Here is a 19879-nt window from a genome sequence, read left to right as displayed (position 1 = left end):
TAGACCGTGGGGATAAAAAAATGAAAAAAATCCTTGTCATTTTCAGGTCAGGCATGGTCTACCTGATGGCAGTGTGGAGCGCGGAGTCCTGTTGCAGAGAATGTGCAAAGCACATCAGAGAGGAGCGGGTTCAAAGACAGGGGAGCTTGTGCTTATGGGACAGACGAGGGCACGTTGAGGGTGGGGAGGAATGGAATGGGTGACAGGGCCAGGAGAAACAGTGGTCCATGTGTCAGGTCCTGGGAGCTGATGGGTGAGAGCTGAAGGTATTCCAGTGGTTGGATCAGGTTCTGAAGGGTGGTGCTGGGAAGCTTGGTTTTGGTATTAAAGACAGTAGGGGAATAACAGAAGATTGTTGAGGCAGGGAAGTGACATGAGTCAATTTCTGCTTAAGAAATATTTTCTTTGGAAAATGAGATGAATGGGTAGAGACTGATGGTAGAGAGGCTGGTTAGGAGGGTGAGGACGGTGACCCAGGAGAGTGAATCCATGGGTCTTTGGTGAAGAATATTTAAGTTCTATGCTTTTAGCAAATTTCAATTATGCAATACAGTGTTATCAAATATCTCTTTGTTATTTAGTCACTAAGTCTTATCTGACTCTTTTTTGATGCCATGGACTGTAGCCCGCCAGGCTCCTCTGTCCGTAGGATTTTCCAGGCAAGAATACAGGAGTGGGTTACCATTTCCTTTTCCAATTATTAAAACTATCAACTAAAAAAAAAGTTCTTTTTTTAAAAAAACTAACTTTTGGAAACAGCCAGAACTCCAACCTGGTGAATAAGGTGGGTAATAAAAGTAGGTAATGCACTTTTTTGTTTGACATTTATTTTAAAAAGTAAAAGAAATTCATTAGATGATTTTAGACCAAAAGTAAGGAAAGGGCAACACAATTAAATTCAGAGCAAGATGGTTTTCAAATTAAATTCTGGGGAGAAAGTGATTCTTAAAGGTGAATTTAAAATGTTTTGAGGAATGGTATTATTTTATGGGGGTATGGTCGCTTCAGTTCAGTTCAGTTCAGTTGCTCAGTCATGTCTGACTCTTTGGGATCCCATGAACTGTAGCACGCCAGGCTTCCTTGTCCATCACCAACTCCCGGAGTTTACTCAAACTCATGTCCATAGAGTTGGTGAAGCCATCCAACCATTTCTCATCCTCTGTCTTCCCCTTCTCCTCCTGCCTTCAATCTTTCCCAGCATAAGGGTCTTTTCTAATGAGTCGGTTCTTCACATCAGGTGGCCAAATTACTGGAGTTTCAGCTTCAGCATCAGTCCTTCCAATGAATATTCAGGACTGATTTCCTTTAGGATGGACTAGTTGGATCTCCTTGCAGTCCAAGGGACTCTCAAGAGTCTTCTCCAACACCACAGTTCAAAAGCATCAATTCTTTGGCACTCAGCTTTATAGTCCAGCTCTCGAATTCATACATGACTACTGGAAAAACTATAGGTTTGTCTAGACAGACCTTTGTTGGCAAAGTAATGTTTCTGCTTTTTAATATGCTATCTAGGTTGGTCATAGCTTTTCTTCCAAGGAGCAAACATCTTTTAATCTCATGGCTGCAGTCACCATCTGCAGTGATTTTGGAGCCCAAAAAATAAAGTCTCTCACTGTTTTCCATTGTTTCCCCATCTATTTGGCATGAAGTGATGGGACCGGATGCCATGATCTTAGATTTTGAACGTTGAGTTTTAAGCCAACTTTTTCACTCTCCTCTTTCACTTTCATCAAGAGGCTCTTTAGTTCTTCCTCGCTTTCTGCCATAGGGTGGTTGCAGATGACTCTGCATATCTGAGGTTATTGATATATCTTCTGGCAATCTTGATTTCATCTTGTGCTTCATCCAGCATTTCTCATGATGTACTCTGCATATAAATAAGCATGGTGACAATACACAGCCTTGATATACTTCTTTCCCTATTTGGAACCAGTCTGTTGTTCCATGTCCAGTTCTAACTGTTGCTTCTTGACCTGCTTACAGACTTCTCAGGAGGCAGGTAAGGGGGTCTGGTAATCCCATCTCTTTAAGAATTTTCCACAGTTTATTGTGATCCACACAGTCAAGGGCTTTGGCATAGTCAATAAAGCAGAAATAGATGTTTTTCTGAAACTCTCTTGCTTTTTTGATGATCCAGCAGATGTTGGCAATTTGATCTCTAGTTCCTCTGCCTTTTCTAAATCCAGCTTGAACATCTGGAAGTTCACAGTTCATGTACTATTGAAGCCTGGCTTGCAAAATTTTGAGCATTACTTTGCTAGTGTGTGAGATGAGTGCAATTGTGCAGTAGTTTGAACATTCTTTGGCATTGCCTTTCTTTGGGATTGGATGAAAACTGACCTTTTCCAGTCTTTTGGCCACTGCTGAGTTTTCCAAATTTGCTGGCATATTGAGTGCAGCACCTTCACAGCATCATCTTTTAGGATTTGAAAATAGCTGAACTGGAATTCCATCACCTCCACTAGCTTTGTTTGTAGTGATGCTTCCTAAGGCCCACTTGACTTCGCATTCCAGGATGTCTGTCTCTAGGTAAGTGATCACCTAGATGGTCTCTTAAATGTTAAGAAAAACTTTAGGAAAGAAAAGGTTTATGTCCTGCAGTTAAAACATTACATACTGCCATCATTCATCAAAATGACATTGAAATCCAGTTTCAGGATGGAAAAATTTAAACTCTTTTTAACTGCCTCACACACATAAAAAAATCTATTACTAAGTTTTTTTTTTTTTTTTTTAAACCTATAGTTAATATATGGTCTTTTCAATCATAGAATGGAATTTAATATTTACAAATCTTAGTCATCTGAGCAACAGAAGCATTTTCTAGGACAGTTGTGCTCAAACCCTTGTGTACTTGTTAAAATGTAGATTCCCAGGCCCCACTCCAGAGGGTCTAACTCTTGAGGCAGGTGAGAGCCTGGACTCTGAATTTTTTTACAGTCATCTCCAGGTGACTCTTATGCCCTCAGAGAGACTTGCACTGAAAAACTGTTTGACCAGGAAAGAAAAACAGGCAGGAAGAACTGTGTGGTTACCCTGTTTTTGCATGCCAAATGATCTCTGCCAGTTCCTGGATGAGAATAGAATCACATTTTGCAGGCTATTTTATAGCTTGGCCTCCTTCCTCTTTATCTAAGTCTCATGTCTGCTGACTGCAAATTTACTACTTTTGAACTTGTTCCTAGAAATGATCATAAGCAAAATATTTGCCTTCTTATGGCAGATACACGTACAAAGGCCCAACAGTATATGCATACATTGAAAAGGAACTCTTAGAGGAAGACCCAAAGAGAGAAATACTGCTCTATGATGGGGAAAGTTCTGGGAGGCGGTACTCACAGAGATCGGAGGCTGAACAACTGCTGGAAAGTGTCAGCTTGAATTTCATAGATTTCATTATGTCGCAGGTCTCTGAAATGACAGGTTCCAGAGATTGACTTCAGAGTCATCGGTTTCAAAGATAAGTCTTCAGAGAAATTTTACAAGTGATTACCTTCCCTCAATCAAGGAACACGTGAACTACGACTGCCAAGTGACACTGAAAAAAATTTCTTTTTGTTTTAAAAAGAACGGGACAATTTATACACTTAAATAAGTATTGCCTCTCTTTCAAACAAATACTTATTATTCCTTTGGGTGAGCATGCTCAGTTGCTTAAGTCATGTCTGACTCTGTGAGACTCTAGACTGCAGCCCACCAGGCTCCTCTGTCCATGGAATTCTCCAGGCAAGAATACTGGAGTGGCTTGCCATGATCAAACCCGAGTGTCCTGTATTGCAGGTGGATTCTTTACTACTGAGCCTAGAGCTACATTCCCAATGCAGCATCATTCAAACAATTTGAGGATGCCTTTCCAGGCTCTGCCTTCTGAGCCTTTCTTATATGCTTTGAGGGTCTTCAGGAGGGTCAAATGTTTATCTTCCAAAGATGGCTTTTTCCCCTCCCTTAATTGCCCAAAGGCATTCAGAGAAAAATTAAGTGGCAAAGGGTAGATGGTTAATATTGTTCTGATCAAAACCAAAGCATGACTCAAAAAGGCTGATGTCTAATGCAGGAGGCAATTTTAAGAGAGGAATTCTAAAATATTTTATGCAGAAGTAGCATCCGTAGCACCTGAAATAAGACAAATATGGAATCTCCTCTGAAGGTGATTATCGTGAAGCAAACATACAAATAAACTCAAGTTTCTCAGTTTTCAAAATTAATGCCATACATATGAGTTTCACTTGTGTTCAGGAAAAAAAAGATATTAATGCCACTCATTGAAGGTATAAGTTTAGAAAAAATCCAGAGCTTAAACAAACCCAGTTCATTACTATACCAGGTTAGAGAGAAAAAACTATAATAAATGCTTTACTTATAGTGTAATGTATGGTAAAATAATATTATCTATGTTTCCCAACTTTACAGCCATCCTATGCAGTCATGTGTGTAAGAAGGACAAGCTTCACGTGTCTCCCCAGTGAACCACAGGGTAAGCAAACCAACGACCCCTGGAAATGTGAGTTTTGGCTCTTGGTTTTCACTTGGTGACTTAGAGACTCTTACAGACATACATTTTCTGAAGCTTTTGGCAGACTGAAAAACTGGGTAAATCTTCTAGCAGGTTGTAAGAAAGGTCTCTGAAAAACAGAAGGTACAAAAGAGAAAAATCTGTTACATATTAGTCGTCAGGAAATATGCTTTTCTCTCCCTTTCCCTTCACGATGATCCAGCTCCCAAAGGCAGACTGAACGTTTCCCCAGCCCTGACATGGAGCAGGTAGTCATAGGCATTATTGGATTAAGCAGGAGATTCAGATGTCAACTGAAATGTAACTGTTATACTTGTTTAATTGATTTAAATAATTTACTTAATGAATTTATTTATATTTTGTTAGTGATGATCTACAATGTTCTAGCTATTATCTTACAGAAACGAGTACAAATTAAGTTAAATAATTGTGCCTCTGTTTCTAAGAGCTGCTATATCTCTACAGCTAAGAGAATGACTGTTGGTTCTTTTCTAATCAACGGAAAAAAAAAAATCCCATCAACAATTCAAAACACAGCACTAACTTTGAAATCAATCATTACAAGGGGTGGGGGGGTGGGAAATCTAAGAAAGTCTTCAGCCAAAACTCAACAAATTACAGAATAACAAAAACATCTGGACATATTTATAGTATAATATAGCTAATCTAAAACAAGCCATGGTAATTTGCAGAAAGCTTAAAAAAAGAAAGCTAGTAGATAAAGTAACAGATAGATATTAAAAAAATCTTGTCTCATGTTTTAAAAGTTATCTGCTAATCAGCTAACTTATTTTCATGCCTGATTCTAAATCTTAAAACAAGATCACCACTTATGCAACTTAAAAAATCCATAGTGTTTTCTGAGAGTATTTTAAATTATTTTATTCTTGTAATTGATTACTTTATCTTATATTTATTGAATACATGGAATTTAAATAGAAGTACAGTTCAACTTACTACGCATGAATAATTCAGATAAAGCTGTGTGGAAACACAAATTTGTAGTTTACACTAGAAATTTAAAAGACCAAACCAGTGAAAAAAATACTCTGCATCTATACACAAATAACACTTGATTAACAATGCCGTGTGTATTTTTGAAAAGTAGTGAATGTGATAAAGTGGACACATATAAAAGCTGATAATAATTTGGTTTGCTCACCTCCACAGACTGCAAGGGGGCCAAGCCTTCCTGTGTAACTCTCAGGAGAGGCATATGAAACCTTCTTCTACATAAAAACACAGTGTCACCTCCTACCTACCTTCTACCTAATGATTTTCATGGCTAACATTGATCAAGCACTTCTTATATATAGACACCATGTCTACAGCTTGGCCTGAATTATTTTGTTTAATCCTAGTGGTCACCTTATGAGGGAAATATTGTTTTGATTCCCATACAAAGCAAAATGACTTGACTAAGATCACCAGCTACTCAGTGGGGAAAGCCACGCATAGCCAAGTTATTCCCATGGACGAGAAGTAACCTGGAGGCAAAATCACTCATGTACAGTGACACTGCCTCATCTAGCAGGTACTCAGTGGATGATCCAGCCACAGGAAGGGAGCACTCAGACCTGTACTTCCAGAACGTAAAGCAGACTGGAGTAAAAGTCAAGACCTGTGGTTGTGCTCTCAACTTTAATTCTACTTGGTTGATGTGCTGAATGCAGCATTAATGTCTTTTTCAATTCTCTCCTTAAATGAAAAGATATGGGTTGTTATAAAGAACAAATTAATACTATAGATTGACATATTTTGAAAACAGTAAGATAGGGACTTCCTTGGTTGTTCAGTGGTTAAGACGCCACACTTCCAATAAAGGGGGCTTGAGTTCTATCCTCGGCCAGGAAATCCCACATGCCACATGGCCAAAAAAAGAAAAAATGAAAAGAGCAAACAAACAAAAAAACAAAAACCAAAATAACCCAAAAAACAAAAAAGAAAATAGCAAGATACTGCCATTCATACAACTGCATTCTTTCAGGCCTTTCAAGGTTTCCACTTAAGGAAAGAATAACGTTGTAAAGGAAGTGAGAAAGATGACGGTAAGTGCTAACACTTGGGCAAGCTGGGGAAGTGCTAACACATGGGCACGCTGACACTTACACCAGGTGCTGGTATAAGTGTTTGACTTGTAGTAACTTACTGAATCCTCATGATGATCCCCTGAAGGAAGTAGACTTTATAGATCTTTTATAGATTGGGAAATGGAGCCCTGGAAGGAATAAATAATTCGCTCAAGATACTGTGATCGCAGTGACAGAGAGGCCAGATTTGAACCAGAAAAACAGACCTCGGAGCCTTTGTTCTTAACCAGCTTGCCAGTCAGCCTCAGTGCAGGCAGCTCTAGACTCAGGCGCTTTACCATTCTGCGTGACCTTGTGGAGACAGATGCAATTTAAATACTGCCTCCCCACTTATCAGTTATAATGGGTGAAATCCTGGTCCTGGTGCTCAGCCAGCTTCCTCAAAACTGAGTATGTGTCCAGCCTGTCTTAGGTATGGCGGGCAGAATTCCAAGATGGCTGCTGAGATTTCCACCTACTGGTGTCTAGACGCTTTCTCCCAGTTATTCAGTCCCTGAAGAAAGTTCCCATTCTTCCACTTAACATTGTAGAGCTGCGTGTTGTTTGCTACTGGACAAAGCTTGTACTAGAATCACAGCTGCCACAGAAGTCTCCTTTCTGGGAACAGAGCCCTGCAAGGGACCCAGGGTGCTTTCATGACATCCCCTCAATGCTGGAGGGGGTGTTAACAGGGCATGGAAGGAGGAGGCTGAAAAGTGGAAGGTCAAAACCAGGCTCTCCCAATTCCTATAAACTACGTTTTGTAAAATGTGGAAAGGGCAGAGAACAGAAGTCCCAAGGCAACAGAAATAACATACGCAAGTTGTTTACCTGTTAGATGAAACATTAGAACATGGCACCCGCAACGATACTGGAAGAATGTTTGGTTGCCTTTATCAAGGTTTGCGTGGGTCTGATAATTTTATTTTGGCATCCGTATTGGGTTTCTGACCCATGATTTTTTCTTTCTTGCTTTGCAGAGGATTTAGAGGGAGGTGGGAATGAAGTTATATTGGCTTGTTCATATCCATTTTCTGAAAGGAAACGTGTGCCAGTTGAAACGCTGATGGGAGACTGTTTGGGACTTGGAAACCAGGGGTCCACTGGCATTACTGTTGTTTATTTGCTAAGTTGTATCTGACACTTTGTGACCCCATGGACTGTAGCCTGCCAGACTCCTCTGTCCATGGGATTTCCCAGGCAAGAATACTGGAAAGGGTTGCCATTTCCTTCTCCAGGGGATCTTCCTGACACGGGGATCAAAGCTGCGTCTCCTGCATTGGCTTTTTTTTTAACCACTGAGCCACCTGGAACATTCCACTGCCGTTATTACTAGGGTCATATCCAAGAGCCACTTCCCTGGACCAAGGAGGCCTGACCTCCTGAAGACCCTCAAGGAAAGAACTTTCTCCTCTTTAAAGGATTACTGAAATAATGCCTGTCATTTCAGCCCTGTTTACATAATATTATTGCCTTACTGATACGCACAGCACTTGGAGATTAGGTAACTGATCACAGACAGTTTGAGGAAGAGATGAGATCTGTGCTCCAGTTAAAGTCCTGTTGAAACACAAACCAGACATCATTCTTGTATTCAGACATCATACAGGGACATATTTTGATTCATTGATGTTAAGACTAGTCAGGCTTGAAGGGCAGTGGAGATTCTGGGCAAAGTCAAGAGGCTACTCAAGTACTTACAGACTCTCCAGGCTCGCAGTTCCAGTTAAATCAGGAAATTCAGTTATTTGTGAGGCGCCATTCAAAGTCCTAGAAGGACGAGTACCTGAGTATTACTGGGAGAAAATTCTAGGAAGGGGTCATTTTTATGGCCATTTCAAAACACTTGAAACGTTCATTTGGTCTTCACAGCAACCTTGCAAAGAGAAAATAATCAGTAAGAGAAATAAACACTTACAGTGTTCTCAGTTCAGGTAAATGTTGAAAAGCAGATCTCCCAACAAGCTGGATGGGGTTGTCATAGAAATGTCTGAAAAAATCCAAACACCAATGTCTTATCATAGAACTTGAATGACAAATGAATATTCCTTCCAAATTTCAACAAATAAAATTACATTATTTATGTAATTTTGATTATTTGACTTTAGGTAAACTTCAAAACTATTTCACTCACATTATGAGGCTTTTGGTAAGAAATCCATACTATTGAAAATTTCTGGCAAGGCAGATTTGAATGTTAGCTACTGTGGAGAAAAGCAAGTGAACTGGCTGTTTTTTAGTCACTAAGTCGTGTCTGACTCTTTTGCCACCCCATGGACCATAGCCCACCAGTCACCACTGTCATGGGATTCCCTAGGCAAGAATATGGAGTGGGTTGCCATTCCTTCCTCCAGGGGGATCTTCCTGACCCAGGGAATGAACCCCGGTCTCCTACATTACAGGTGAAATCCTTACCAAGAGCCGCTTGGGAAGCCTGAACTCACTGTGTAACACTTAAGACTCTTCCTCTACCTCCAATATCTAGAATATCCATAGAGTGGCAAAATATTATTCAAGGTGCTGGCAGTTATATCATTAGCTAAGGAAGATGAAATTCTCTATATTTACATGAGGGTCAATATCCTCTGGTCAAATCTTACAGCATACATAAAGGATTCTTCAATTATATTTGAGAGGAAATTTGCTACTCTGGGTTTTGTAACATTAGATTTTTAAAATTTAATTATTGCTCTAAAAGTTAACACATTATTAGAACTGAAAAAATATTTTGTTTTATGGGTGTTTTCAGTGTAATGATATTTGAACTGCCTGGTAACTGGGAATTGAAGAGAACCTGGGGGGATGGTCAGGAGGGTTGGCTTGAGCCATGCAGAAAGCTGAGAATATCAGTGAAACAAGTAGGTGTCTAAGTTAAATAGACAACCCTGACTGTGTTTCATAGCAAGAGAATGACAACACGGATGCTGTGCTTCCAGGGGGATCACTCTGCTAGTGGTAGAGGCAGGGAGGTGAGTCTTAGACTGGTCAAAATCTAGAGGATTTAGAGGGGGGAAATGAAGTGGCAGAGGGGATAGAAAGAAGTTACGGATAGGATGGGGTCTACAGAGGTAGAAATTAGCCTGGGTAGCCAATGCAACAAGAAAAACAAAGAAATTGAGTCAGGGTGGGGAGCGTGGGTGGGAGTGGCAGTAGCAAGAGCTAGAAATAGAGGCAGAAGCAAGGAGAAAGGTGTTTCCTGGAGAAAACATTCATGGCCACCATGTAGCGGATAGGAGTGCTAATCAATATTGGGGGCTGTTAGTCCTCTTCATGGGTCATTACCATATCAAAAGAGTGATTAAGAAAACCAGTCCTGTGGCTTCAAGAAACAAAAGGGGCAAAGAAAGGCAATACAATCTGCCAACTTCCAGTATGTAAATAGTCTCTAATGAGAACTAATGTTTGTTGGCAATAAACTTTAACCCCCTTAGTTTGCCAACAGACTGTCAGAACATTTCAGAAATGATGAATGGTATGTTTTTTTCTCAGTTGTCAGGGCTAATTGGGATTCCAGCTCATTTGTGACAAATGCTACCCGGTTCCAGAAAGCCTCTCCGTCAAGTTGGCACAGGACAACGGATTATCTGCCAAGAAGTGCCCTTAAAGTCCTGTTCAGAAGTTATCCTTACTCCCCCTCCTCCATATTTCAGACCTCTCCCTCATGACCTCAGGCCAATACTATGCCCCAAACCTGCCAGTTGTCTTTGAATTAAGAGCCAGACTAATACTTACATATTTTCACCTTCCTATATATACCTACACATGATTAATTTTCTGTTTGTGCTAAATATGAAACACAAAATTAATCATATTTTGAAGCGGTAACTCTATCTTATGCCATTATGGCATATAAATCCTCACATACACATTTCTAGAACATAGGCATCTTTCTAGAATTACACCCTAGTTTGTATAAAAGCAACTCAGTGTTTGGACTTAAACATGAATGCGTATAGAGACTTAGTATAAAACGGTAGTTCCCTCATCTCCCCCTCCTTCTTGCAGTAAGGGACCTCCATTGTATGTAATAATATATATATCTACTTATATTTTAACTTATTGAGGTATAATTGACACACGCATGTATTATTGTGCATGCTCAGTTGTGTTTTACTCTTTGTGACCCCATAGACATTGCCATTTCCTTTTCCAGGGGGTGTTCCTGACCCAGAGATCGAACCTGTTCTCCTGCATCTCCTGTATTGGCAGGTAGATTTTTTTTTTTTCCCCACTGAGCCACCTGAGAAGCCCTAACTGAAGCATAAAATTGTATATTTAAAATTTACATGGTGGCGATTGGTTGAATGTATATATTGTGAGGGCTTCCCAGTTGGCACAGTGGTAAAGAATCTGCCTGCCAATGCAGGAGATGCAGGTTCAATCGCTGGATCAGGAAGACCCCCTGGAGTAGGAAATGGCAACCCACTCCAGTATTCTTGCCTGGAAAATTCCATGGGTAGAGGAGCCTGGTGGGCTACAGTCCAAGGGTCCCAAAGAGTCAGACACAACTGAGTACGCATACACACATACACTGTGAATGAATTCCCCCCATGTAGTTATTTATCACATACTTAGCTTTTTTGGTGAGAACATTTAATATAATAATCTATTTTTCTACTATACTTGGGTTCAAATTCTGAATGATCAGGTCACTTTGACATTGACATTTAAAAAATCAGTTTTACTACTTAGACAATAGAGATAAGCAAAAAAGCATTTCATAAGATGATTGTGAAGTGAGACGAAGCATTTGAAGATACCAAACATAAGGCAATGAACATTTTAGGTCCTAGAAGAAGAATCTTTAATATAACTTCAGCATTCAGCTAAAATCTAGCAAAACACCTCCACATATACTTCTCTGTATGGATTTTTACAGTGACTGAGACAAAACTTGGGCAAATAAGAACATTTATTGTATTATGCTTAAAAGTACAATGCATGCTATGTTGCTGGATAGAAAAATTGAAAAGAACTACAACCACTTACATTGTAATAAGAGAAGGGTTGCCTACAAAGGCCCTCTCCGGTATCGACTTGATATTGTTGCTATGAAATCCTCTAGAAAGAGAGGAAAAGACAGTTTATAGAAAATAACCTATGGGGTAAAATCATTTCATAGTCCCTTCCCCAAACCTGTGGCAATAATCAGCATTTTTAGTAACCAGAGGATAAGGTTAAATTCCTCCATGCATTTTGAAACTTTCACGCCCTCACTCCCTAGGAGAAAAGGAAATCACAAGCTGTCATCTTGAATGAGGAATAAGGAATCTGAAAATAATAACCGAGCTTTATGGAAACTTATAACCTAGTATTATAAAAAGAAACCATCCATCCATTACTATCCAACAGAGCATCATGGTCTAACGACTTGAGACAGAGGAAACCATCTTTGGAGAAAGGATTATGATCACTCCTCCTGACCCCATTTGCAGCCAGGAGAAGAGAAAATTGACTTAAGCTGCAGTTAAGTGGAGATTTAGATAATCTCCTTATGAGGACAAAATTTCCTGAGCTGAAGAAAGGTGCCCCAGCTCAGTGAGTCTGTAATAACAAATTGATTCTCATCTATCAGTGTGATGTCATCTGACCGGCAGACGGACAGAGTCAGTGGTCTTGGTCTACATGGGTCTGTGGCTGAAGGAGGTGAGTGGCAGTTTTGGGGCTGCCTCAGCCTGACAGTGGTGACTTCTTGGGTAAGCGCCACATGGGCATCCTGCAGCAGAACCCCACAGAGGCTTTTCTTATAAACAAGCCCTGCTGTCTGCCTCCTTTAGCTGTGTGTCTTATTTCTGTCTGCCAAGAGAAGAGACTCTGTGTTTATTTTTCTTTCCAAGTGTGAGAACATCACAAAGGTTATTCATGTATTTAGGTATTAAGAAAAGTAATTAAATTATAAATAAAAAAGATGATATATGCAACCTAATAGCTGAAAGTTAGCTTTATCATAGTAAAATGGTGGGGTTCTTTAAAAATTAAATAATATTTATGAAGCATTAAAGGAATATGGAATAATGTATAGGAAGGCATCTAACATTATACTAAGCCTGTACACTGTATTCATCTAGTCCTAGACTCATGCAACCTAGAGAAGTTTGTTGCTGGATATGCTCAGCAAATTAGTGAATTCCAATATAGTTCTCTACATACCTATAGAGCATATATAAATGTTGGAAAAATATGACTTAGGAAAAGAGAATGGCTTAGAGAAATACATACTTTTTTCCTAATAAACACAGAGAAATCCATCATAAATTTTAAAAGATTATCTGCTATTTTTGGTGATAGAATCAAATTAAAATACATTTTAGATGTAGTTAACCATCATTTATATGACCTTTCAAATTCTTCTTAGTCATATTATATACAGTAGTCAAACACATTTTAAAATACATTCACAAAGAATAGTTCTCCCACTAAATGTGTCCTACTTACAGTTCTTTAAGGTTGGACAGTGTCCTGACTGCAGTGGGGAATTCATCAAGATTATTATAATTTAAATCTCTGAAAATAAGTAAATAGCATGTTCAGGTTTTCATTTAAAAATTCATGTACATGACATTTACAAGGAAAGTTAACACGATCTTCCAATGGACCAGTATCACTGATAGCAATTCTTTCTCTTTAAGGAGAGAGACTTTGTTGGCTTGCTGAGCACCATCATTCTACAAGTATCTGCACTGAAATGATCATTAGACTGATTCTGAGAGATTTCAAAGAGTCAAGGCTCAATGGCCCTGGGCATTAAAAAAAGGGAAGGAGTTTGGGATGGGCATGTACACACTCTATATTTAAAATGGATGACCAACAAGGACCTACTGTGGATAGCACGTGGAACTCTGCTGAAGGTCGTGTGGCAGCCTGGATGGGAGGGGAGAGCTTGGGGGAGGATGGATACATGTACATGTGTGGCTGAGTCCCTTCTCTGTTCACCCAACTATCACAACATTGTTTGTTAATTGGCTATACCCTAATACAAAATAAGCACTTTTTTTTAAAGGACATGTACGGCATTGTGAATGTCCAAGTGTCTAGAGCGTGAGGCCAGGTGTTTATGGCTGGCTGATGCCGTTCTTCTCCTGAACCTGGCTCACCAAGCTGCCAACGAGTGTGTGCCCTGCTCGACCGCCTCTGCTTTCCTGGCCCCACCTCCACCCTCTGACTTTGGCCCGTCGCTTTTCAGAGGCTCTCCTGAGAGGACCTCTAGGAAGGAGGCTTCATTCCTGACTCAGGTGCAGTTCCGGCCTTTCTCCCAGCCTGAAGTCCAGGGTGATGGCCTGCATCTGCAGGCGCTGATGTGATACAGGGTGCTCTGAAGAAGGACATCAGGTCTAGAATATCCACATGGTCACAAATAAGGATTCGTTTTCCTGGTCTGTGAGGCAAAGCTCTATCATCCTTCATGCATGGACAGGGAATGACCAGACCATCAATCTCAAGTCATTCGTCTCTCTGTTATGACACAAATGGCTTTTCAATTCCATTACTCACAAGTGCTTTATAGACTTACTCCACCTCTGATCTACATTTCCATATGAAAAAGTAATTGCCTCCTGATCTCTGGGAAAGGCAGATTTCCCAGATGACGCAGAAAAACCTTTTGGTCAGGCAATCAGATGTGGTTAGATCTTCCTCTGTGGGGAAGAATTGCTATTTAATTTTAAGAGAGAGATAATTTGACCGAGTTAAACATGAATCAAGATTCCTACTTGTCTGGCACAAACCATCCTTAAGCTATACAGCAGGCAGGAAACTTGTGTCTTTTGTGGACATAAATTTTCTTCCTGTTTGTAAGTCTCTCCAGATGCTCTGTTTTGATTAAATGAGGATTGGATCCTTATAAGTTACTCAGATTTCTAGTGACGGAAAGGAAGATGTTGGGAATAAATTGGTTATTTTACCTATCCTCTGGAGCCCTGGGCAAAGTGAGGGAAGAGGGGACATTGAGACTTACATGAATTTGCCCTGAATGTATGAATTGCCTGAATTTGCAATCCTGGGTCCTCATGTCAAACATGGGGGAAAAAAAAAAAAAATAAGGACTATTTATGGAAATAACCTATCAAAGCCCATCTTGTTTTCTGTTCCTATTGAGTTGAAAAGGACTGGAAGGTGCTTTCCATTGCTAAGATCCCCAGTCCAACCCTTGTGTAATTAAAGGAGAATTTCTAATTTTTCCAAGCAGCTGATGGGAACAGCTTGCCTGTGCCATTAAGCTGACTTCAAAGTCCTGCCTAGACACAGTGACCTTTGGCATCTCCACATGAGGATGGTTCCTCCCTTCTCAGAGGAAACGCAGTGACTTAGTAACCTGGAAGGACAGCTGTTAGGTCCCTCAGGAAATGAGTGAACGCAGGTCCGGTTAGACGCTGTGCTGACCAGGTACACATCGCTAAGTTCCATATGCAAATGAACAGCGGGCTCCAAGGCCGCAGGAGAGGCGTTCTTTGGTCACAGCCTTCTGCTGTCCAGGTCAGAGCTGGTGTTGTAGATTCAGTGATTCTGTGCGGCTTATTTTGTGTGCACGCTAAGTCGCTTCAATCATGTCTGACTCTTTGTGACCCTACAGACTGTAGCCCACCAGTCTCCTCTGCCCATAGGATTTTCCAGGCAAGAATACTGGAGGGGGTTGCCATTTCCTTCTCCAGGGGATCTTCCTGACCCAGGGATCGAACTCTCGTCTCTTGCATTGGCAGGCAGTTTCTTTATCACTGAGTCACCTGAGAAGCCCCAAACATGGATTTTGGAGTCAAATTAGAGAAGGAAGCAAGCCTCAGTTTTGCTGCTAACTGACTACGTCATGTTGATAAATAACTGTACTGGACCCTAAAAATGGTTATCTTTCTCTCTCTCTCTCTCTCTTTCTTGCTCTCTTTTTTGGCTGTACCACTCAGAATGAAGAACTTCCCTGACCAGGGATTGAACCTGAGCCCCCCACAATGGAAGTGTGGAGTCTTAACCACTGGACCCTTAGGGAAATCTTGGAGCCTAAAAAGGGGTCATAGTACCTGTTCTCATAGGATGGTTGTAGGACTGATTTGAAACCATGTGTGCTGAATGCTCAGTACAATATTTGGTTAGAGACACACTCAATAAAGGGTAGCTGTTATTACGTTTTAGACTTTCGAGTTGCTCCTGCAGGAACCTCCACTGTTTGCTGATGAGATGCCTGTTCCTCTCTGATTGGACAGTCTGGCACTTGCTCGTTTGCATCCTCTCATTCAGTGGGGAGGGCCTAACTCATGAATGGTGAGCCTGAGTGACAATACTCAACTGATCTCTGACAGAGAGTACACATTCCTGAGCAAACAGTCCCTGCTCAGTAGAGGACATCTCATTTAGCTTCTAACTATTCCAACTAATTTATCACCCTTGTTAGATTAAAATAAAATCTCAGTTTTATGGTTTGGCTCTGTAGAGTGTGTATAGGGGCGTAAGATAAAGCCACTGTAAATATCTGTTTAAAGCTCAGGCAATTAACCAAACCAAATAGCAATTTTGACTTTAAGGCTATTTTGATTCCTTCCAAATAGTCATGAAAACACTGAGAAAAGGGCAACAAATAAAAGGTCAACTCACAAAGTCTCTAGGCTGTGGAGCCCATCAAAGCATTTCTTTCCCAGGGAGTGGATTCTATTGTTATGGAGATGTCTGCAGGAGAACATTACAGACAGTCAGGAAGGCACATTGCACAGGGAAAGTGAGGCAAAACGTTTTGATTGCTGAAATCCAAAAACACTTACTCTAAAGAATGTACTAATTATATGTAAGAAATGCTTTGTTTAACATTTCTGTTTGCTTGCTTTGAAGGTTTTACGCCCCGTTCCCTCTTACCAGAGATGACCCTATACCACAGAATTTAACAGTCACAGTTTTACCTTTTGGGCTTGAGATATCATGGAGTGAATAATAATTGTGGGATTAGCAACAAGGCTGGAAAAAGTAAATTCAGGTTGCTCAGTGTGGCTTTGGGATACAGAATGTTAAATAGAGATTCTGACCAACATCGACAAATGGAGGGTGGAGAGGAGGTGGTCCGAGGTGTATGCAGCAAATTTTCTACCAAAGCTGATTGCTTATCGTGGTTGCTTTGCCAGGGTGGGGCCACAGGTTAATAGGAAACAACAATTTCAGCCACAGAGAATGGGGATCAGATTTTTTGACTGCCCAAGGAGATTAGTTATCTTGTCATAGTATAAATGTGTTTGATTATCATCTTTGGCTCAATGATAAGTCGGTTACATCAGGGCCAGTGAGAACAGCTGTGTGCATAACTGAAAACTGGACCAAGTCCCAGAGGGATTTTTGGGAAATGGGCTTAAGGAGGTCGGGGGGGAGAGAAGAGCTAAATTTCTGTAAATTCATTCCCTCTAGTGGAGGGAAACATTAAAGCACCAAAAGCATCATCTTTGTATATGAACTTCAGGATAGAAATTTGTTAATGTCACCCCACATGTCCGATCCTTTCAAAGGTTGCTTTCTAATAAATGTATGCTGGTATCATGTGAGATCTATGTGGCACTTATTGAGGATCTTTTACAGGCAACACATGACGGGAACCTCAAAAGATGGATGAGATGCTGGCCAGCCCTCAAAGGAGTACACACCACAGGGCAAGAGACAGGCCCATCATCAAGAAAAGTGGAATGACTGAGGCCCGCGGTGGGCTGGGGGCAGGAATGCAGCAAAGGCAGAAACAGTGCAGCAGCCGCTTTCCTCGAAGCAAGCTCACCTTCGAGCCTTTCAAGCAGCTCCTGTTGCCCTCTGCAGCACTGACTACTGTATTATACACGTGGGGCATACTGCTGCCCTCTTGAACCGTTTATTTTTCCAACTATTACTTGAGATCATTTTAGTTTACTTAAAATAATGAAATCTAGATCTCAAAGGGAAAAAGCCTTACAAATGCATAACTTGTTGTTAAGGGTTTGTCCCTTGCTTCTGTTACCTTGGAAGGGGTTCAAGAGGTACTTATTAAATAATAAGAAGGGCGTATTTCAATTTGACCTGCATTACAAATTAGTATCAGAAATAAGGGATTTTTATTAACTTTGGTCATGGGACTAACTATACAGTGTGGTGATTACCCGTGTAATATACAATGGTTTCCCTGAGAGAGAGGTCATATTTTGTTATTTCTGAATGCCTAGCAGTGCTTAGCAGTTACCAGGTGCTCGATAAATGTTGTTTAATTCTTTTACACAATTAAATATTTAGAGTCATTTTGGGGGGTTTCCCTCCCTTAAAATGTCCCTCTTCAAAGTCTGAAGGGCTATCATTCTAAGGTCAAGGTCCCACAGAGAATTACAAGGTCTTAGTGAATTTAGAAACTGTTAGGGGGGAAAAAATCAATAAAACTTACAGAACCACCAAGCTGGAGAGGTTTCCAAAGGCATAGTCTGGTATGTGGTGTATTTTGTTCAGGGCCAAGGTCATGGCCTGCAGCGCTGATAAGCTTCTGAAAGCCTGGACCGGGATCTCCGTCAGCGCGTTGTCATCCAGCCACAGGTGCCTCAGGGAATGCAGGCCGCTGAAGCAGCTGGGGGGCACGGAGCTGATGCGGTTGGCATCCAGACGCCTGGGGAAGAAATCGAGAAAGAGTGGAAAGCAGAGAGCAGAGCGCAGGCAGAAGACAGGCTCTGCAGGAGAATCTCGACACACTGATCAACCAGAGTGAGGTGGGGCTGGGGCCGCAGGAGCCGACACCTGGGGCGTCTGCCTCCTGGTAGCCTCCTCTCCGGGTGTGAGCAGGACTGCTGCTGTGAGATCCCACATGGCTGTGAGTCTTTTCCAGGCTTGGGAGGACCATGCTTTCCAGCAAGGAGGTGGCCTCCTCTGGGCTGTAGTGTTTCAGCTGATGATCCTTTAGCTTTCCTTTCTGACACCAGGAGAAAGACAGCCCCTCTGCTCCTTCCCACATCAACCAAGTCAGACAAATGTTGTTGCCTTCCCGGACTGTTTTGAACACACAAAACATACTTATTTTGGTTCATTGAGCTGTGGGAAAAGATTATTTCAGCATTTGAAAAGGACTGAGTAATTTTTACAAGGCTAGGTCAGGGAGATTCCCTGGAGGAGGGCATGGCAACCCACTGCAGTATTCTTGCCTGGAGAATCCCACTAACAGAGGAATCTGGCGGGATGCAGTCCATGGGGTCGCAGAGTCGCATACGACTCAAGTGACTTAGCACGCATGCATGAGTAACTTTTACAAGGCTGTTAGAGATATGCTTCAGGGAGGGGGAGGCGCCCCTCGCCCCTTAGTACTCTGCTGCAAAGCCTAAAACAAGCCGGCTTTCTTGTTCATCCTAACCAATGGCATTGAGCAGATGTTTGCTTTCCTTGACATTTTAAATGAATAGTAAAATTAATAGCGTTCCCAGTTTTTGCTTGCTTTTTCTACACATCACTTTTTTTTTTAAATGGGGAAATACGTCTAAAAATAGGTCTAGTTAATAAGCTGCTGCAGCTTCAGAGCCAGTAGAGGGAGTGCAATACATTTATTTTACCCTGATCCAGCCTAGAAGTGGCTGTAACAGCAATGCCTTAACTTTTCTTATTGAAGTGACCAGACAGACACAGATTGAAGTTTTCTGTAAGGTGCATGAAACATAGGACCCTCGACATTCAGTTATGCATCCACCAGCCCCCTTTTTTTTTTTTTTCAATCTGTTCTTAAGACTCACACATTTATTTGCATTTTCAAAGCTAGGATTTAAAAAAAGAAGAGTTGCATTTTAAGCAATGCATGTATTAGGAAGGATTAGAACATCACGAGTGGATTTTGAAAAATGTTTTAGGAAGCATTTAAGACTAAACAGATGCAGGAAGCACTCGAGGATCACGAAATAATCCCCTGCAGACCAAATTTAAACAGCTTAGAAGCAGCATTCTCTGTGGTAGGGAGCGCCTCTCCACGAAAAGTGGCTTCCCCACTTTCCGTCACACATGTCATTCCACTCCTGCTCTGGCCCCTGCTTCTCCCGACTGAAGGGAGAAGGCATGCCCTCCAGGCCCCGAGCCAAGCTTTTAAATTTAATTTAATTTTTTAATTGGAGGAAAATTGCTTTCCAGTGTTGTGTTGGTTTCTGCCATACAGCAATGCAAATCAGCCATAATTATACCTATAGTACCTCCTTCCTGAGCCTCCCTCCCCGCCCCCCACCCCTCTAGGTCAAGTTTTGATGCTGAGATAAGGTCACTTGGAACAAACAAGTCCGATGCCACAGTCCATTCACAATCAAATTTCCAGAAGAATAGCTATCACTGTAGGCAGCAGACTTGCACTTCCAGATAT

The 19879-nt window shown here is 41.2% G+C and overlaps 1 protein-coding gene across 1 annotated transcript in view; it reads right to left on the bottom strand.

Annotated features, from left to right (window-relative positions):
* LGR5 (leucine rich repeat containing G protein-coupled receptor 5) overlaps window positions 1-19879 on the bottom strand; it is a 129808-nt gene that overhangs the window by 12217 nt on the left and 97712 nt on the right. Inside the window, exons 5-13 of the mRNA XM_086403700.1 lie at window positions 17945-18160; window positions 16162-16233; window positions 13018-13086; window positions 11572-11643; window positions 8501-8572; window positions 8284-8352; window positions 8071-8142; window positions 4557-4622; window positions 3340-3411 (exon numbers count right to left, since the gene is read on the bottom strand). Coding sequence (XP_086259826.1) covers window positions 3340-3411; window positions 4557-4622; window positions 8071-8142; window positions 8284-8352; window positions 8501-8572; window positions 11572-11643; window positions 13018-13086; window positions 16162-16233; window positions 17945-18160 — 780 coding nt within the window. The remainder of the gene's footprint in view (window positions 1-3339; window positions 3412-4556; window positions 4623-8070; window positions 8143-8283; window positions 8353-8500; window positions 8573-11571; window positions 11644-13017; window positions 13087-16161; window positions 16234-17944; window positions 18161-19879) is intronic.

This window comes from Bos grunniens, chromosome 5 (assembly GCF_055505025.1).
Source record: "Bos grunniens cultivar Pamir isolate PY7600 chromosome 5, Bosgru_T2T1.0, whole genome shotgun sequence".
In the NCBI taxonomy this organism is placed as follows: Eukaryota; Metazoa; Chordata; class Mammalia; order Artiodactyla; family Bovidae; genus Bos; species Bos grunniens.
Note: the sequence above shows the minus strand (reverse complement) of the source record. Positions and strands in the feature narration are given on the sequence as shown.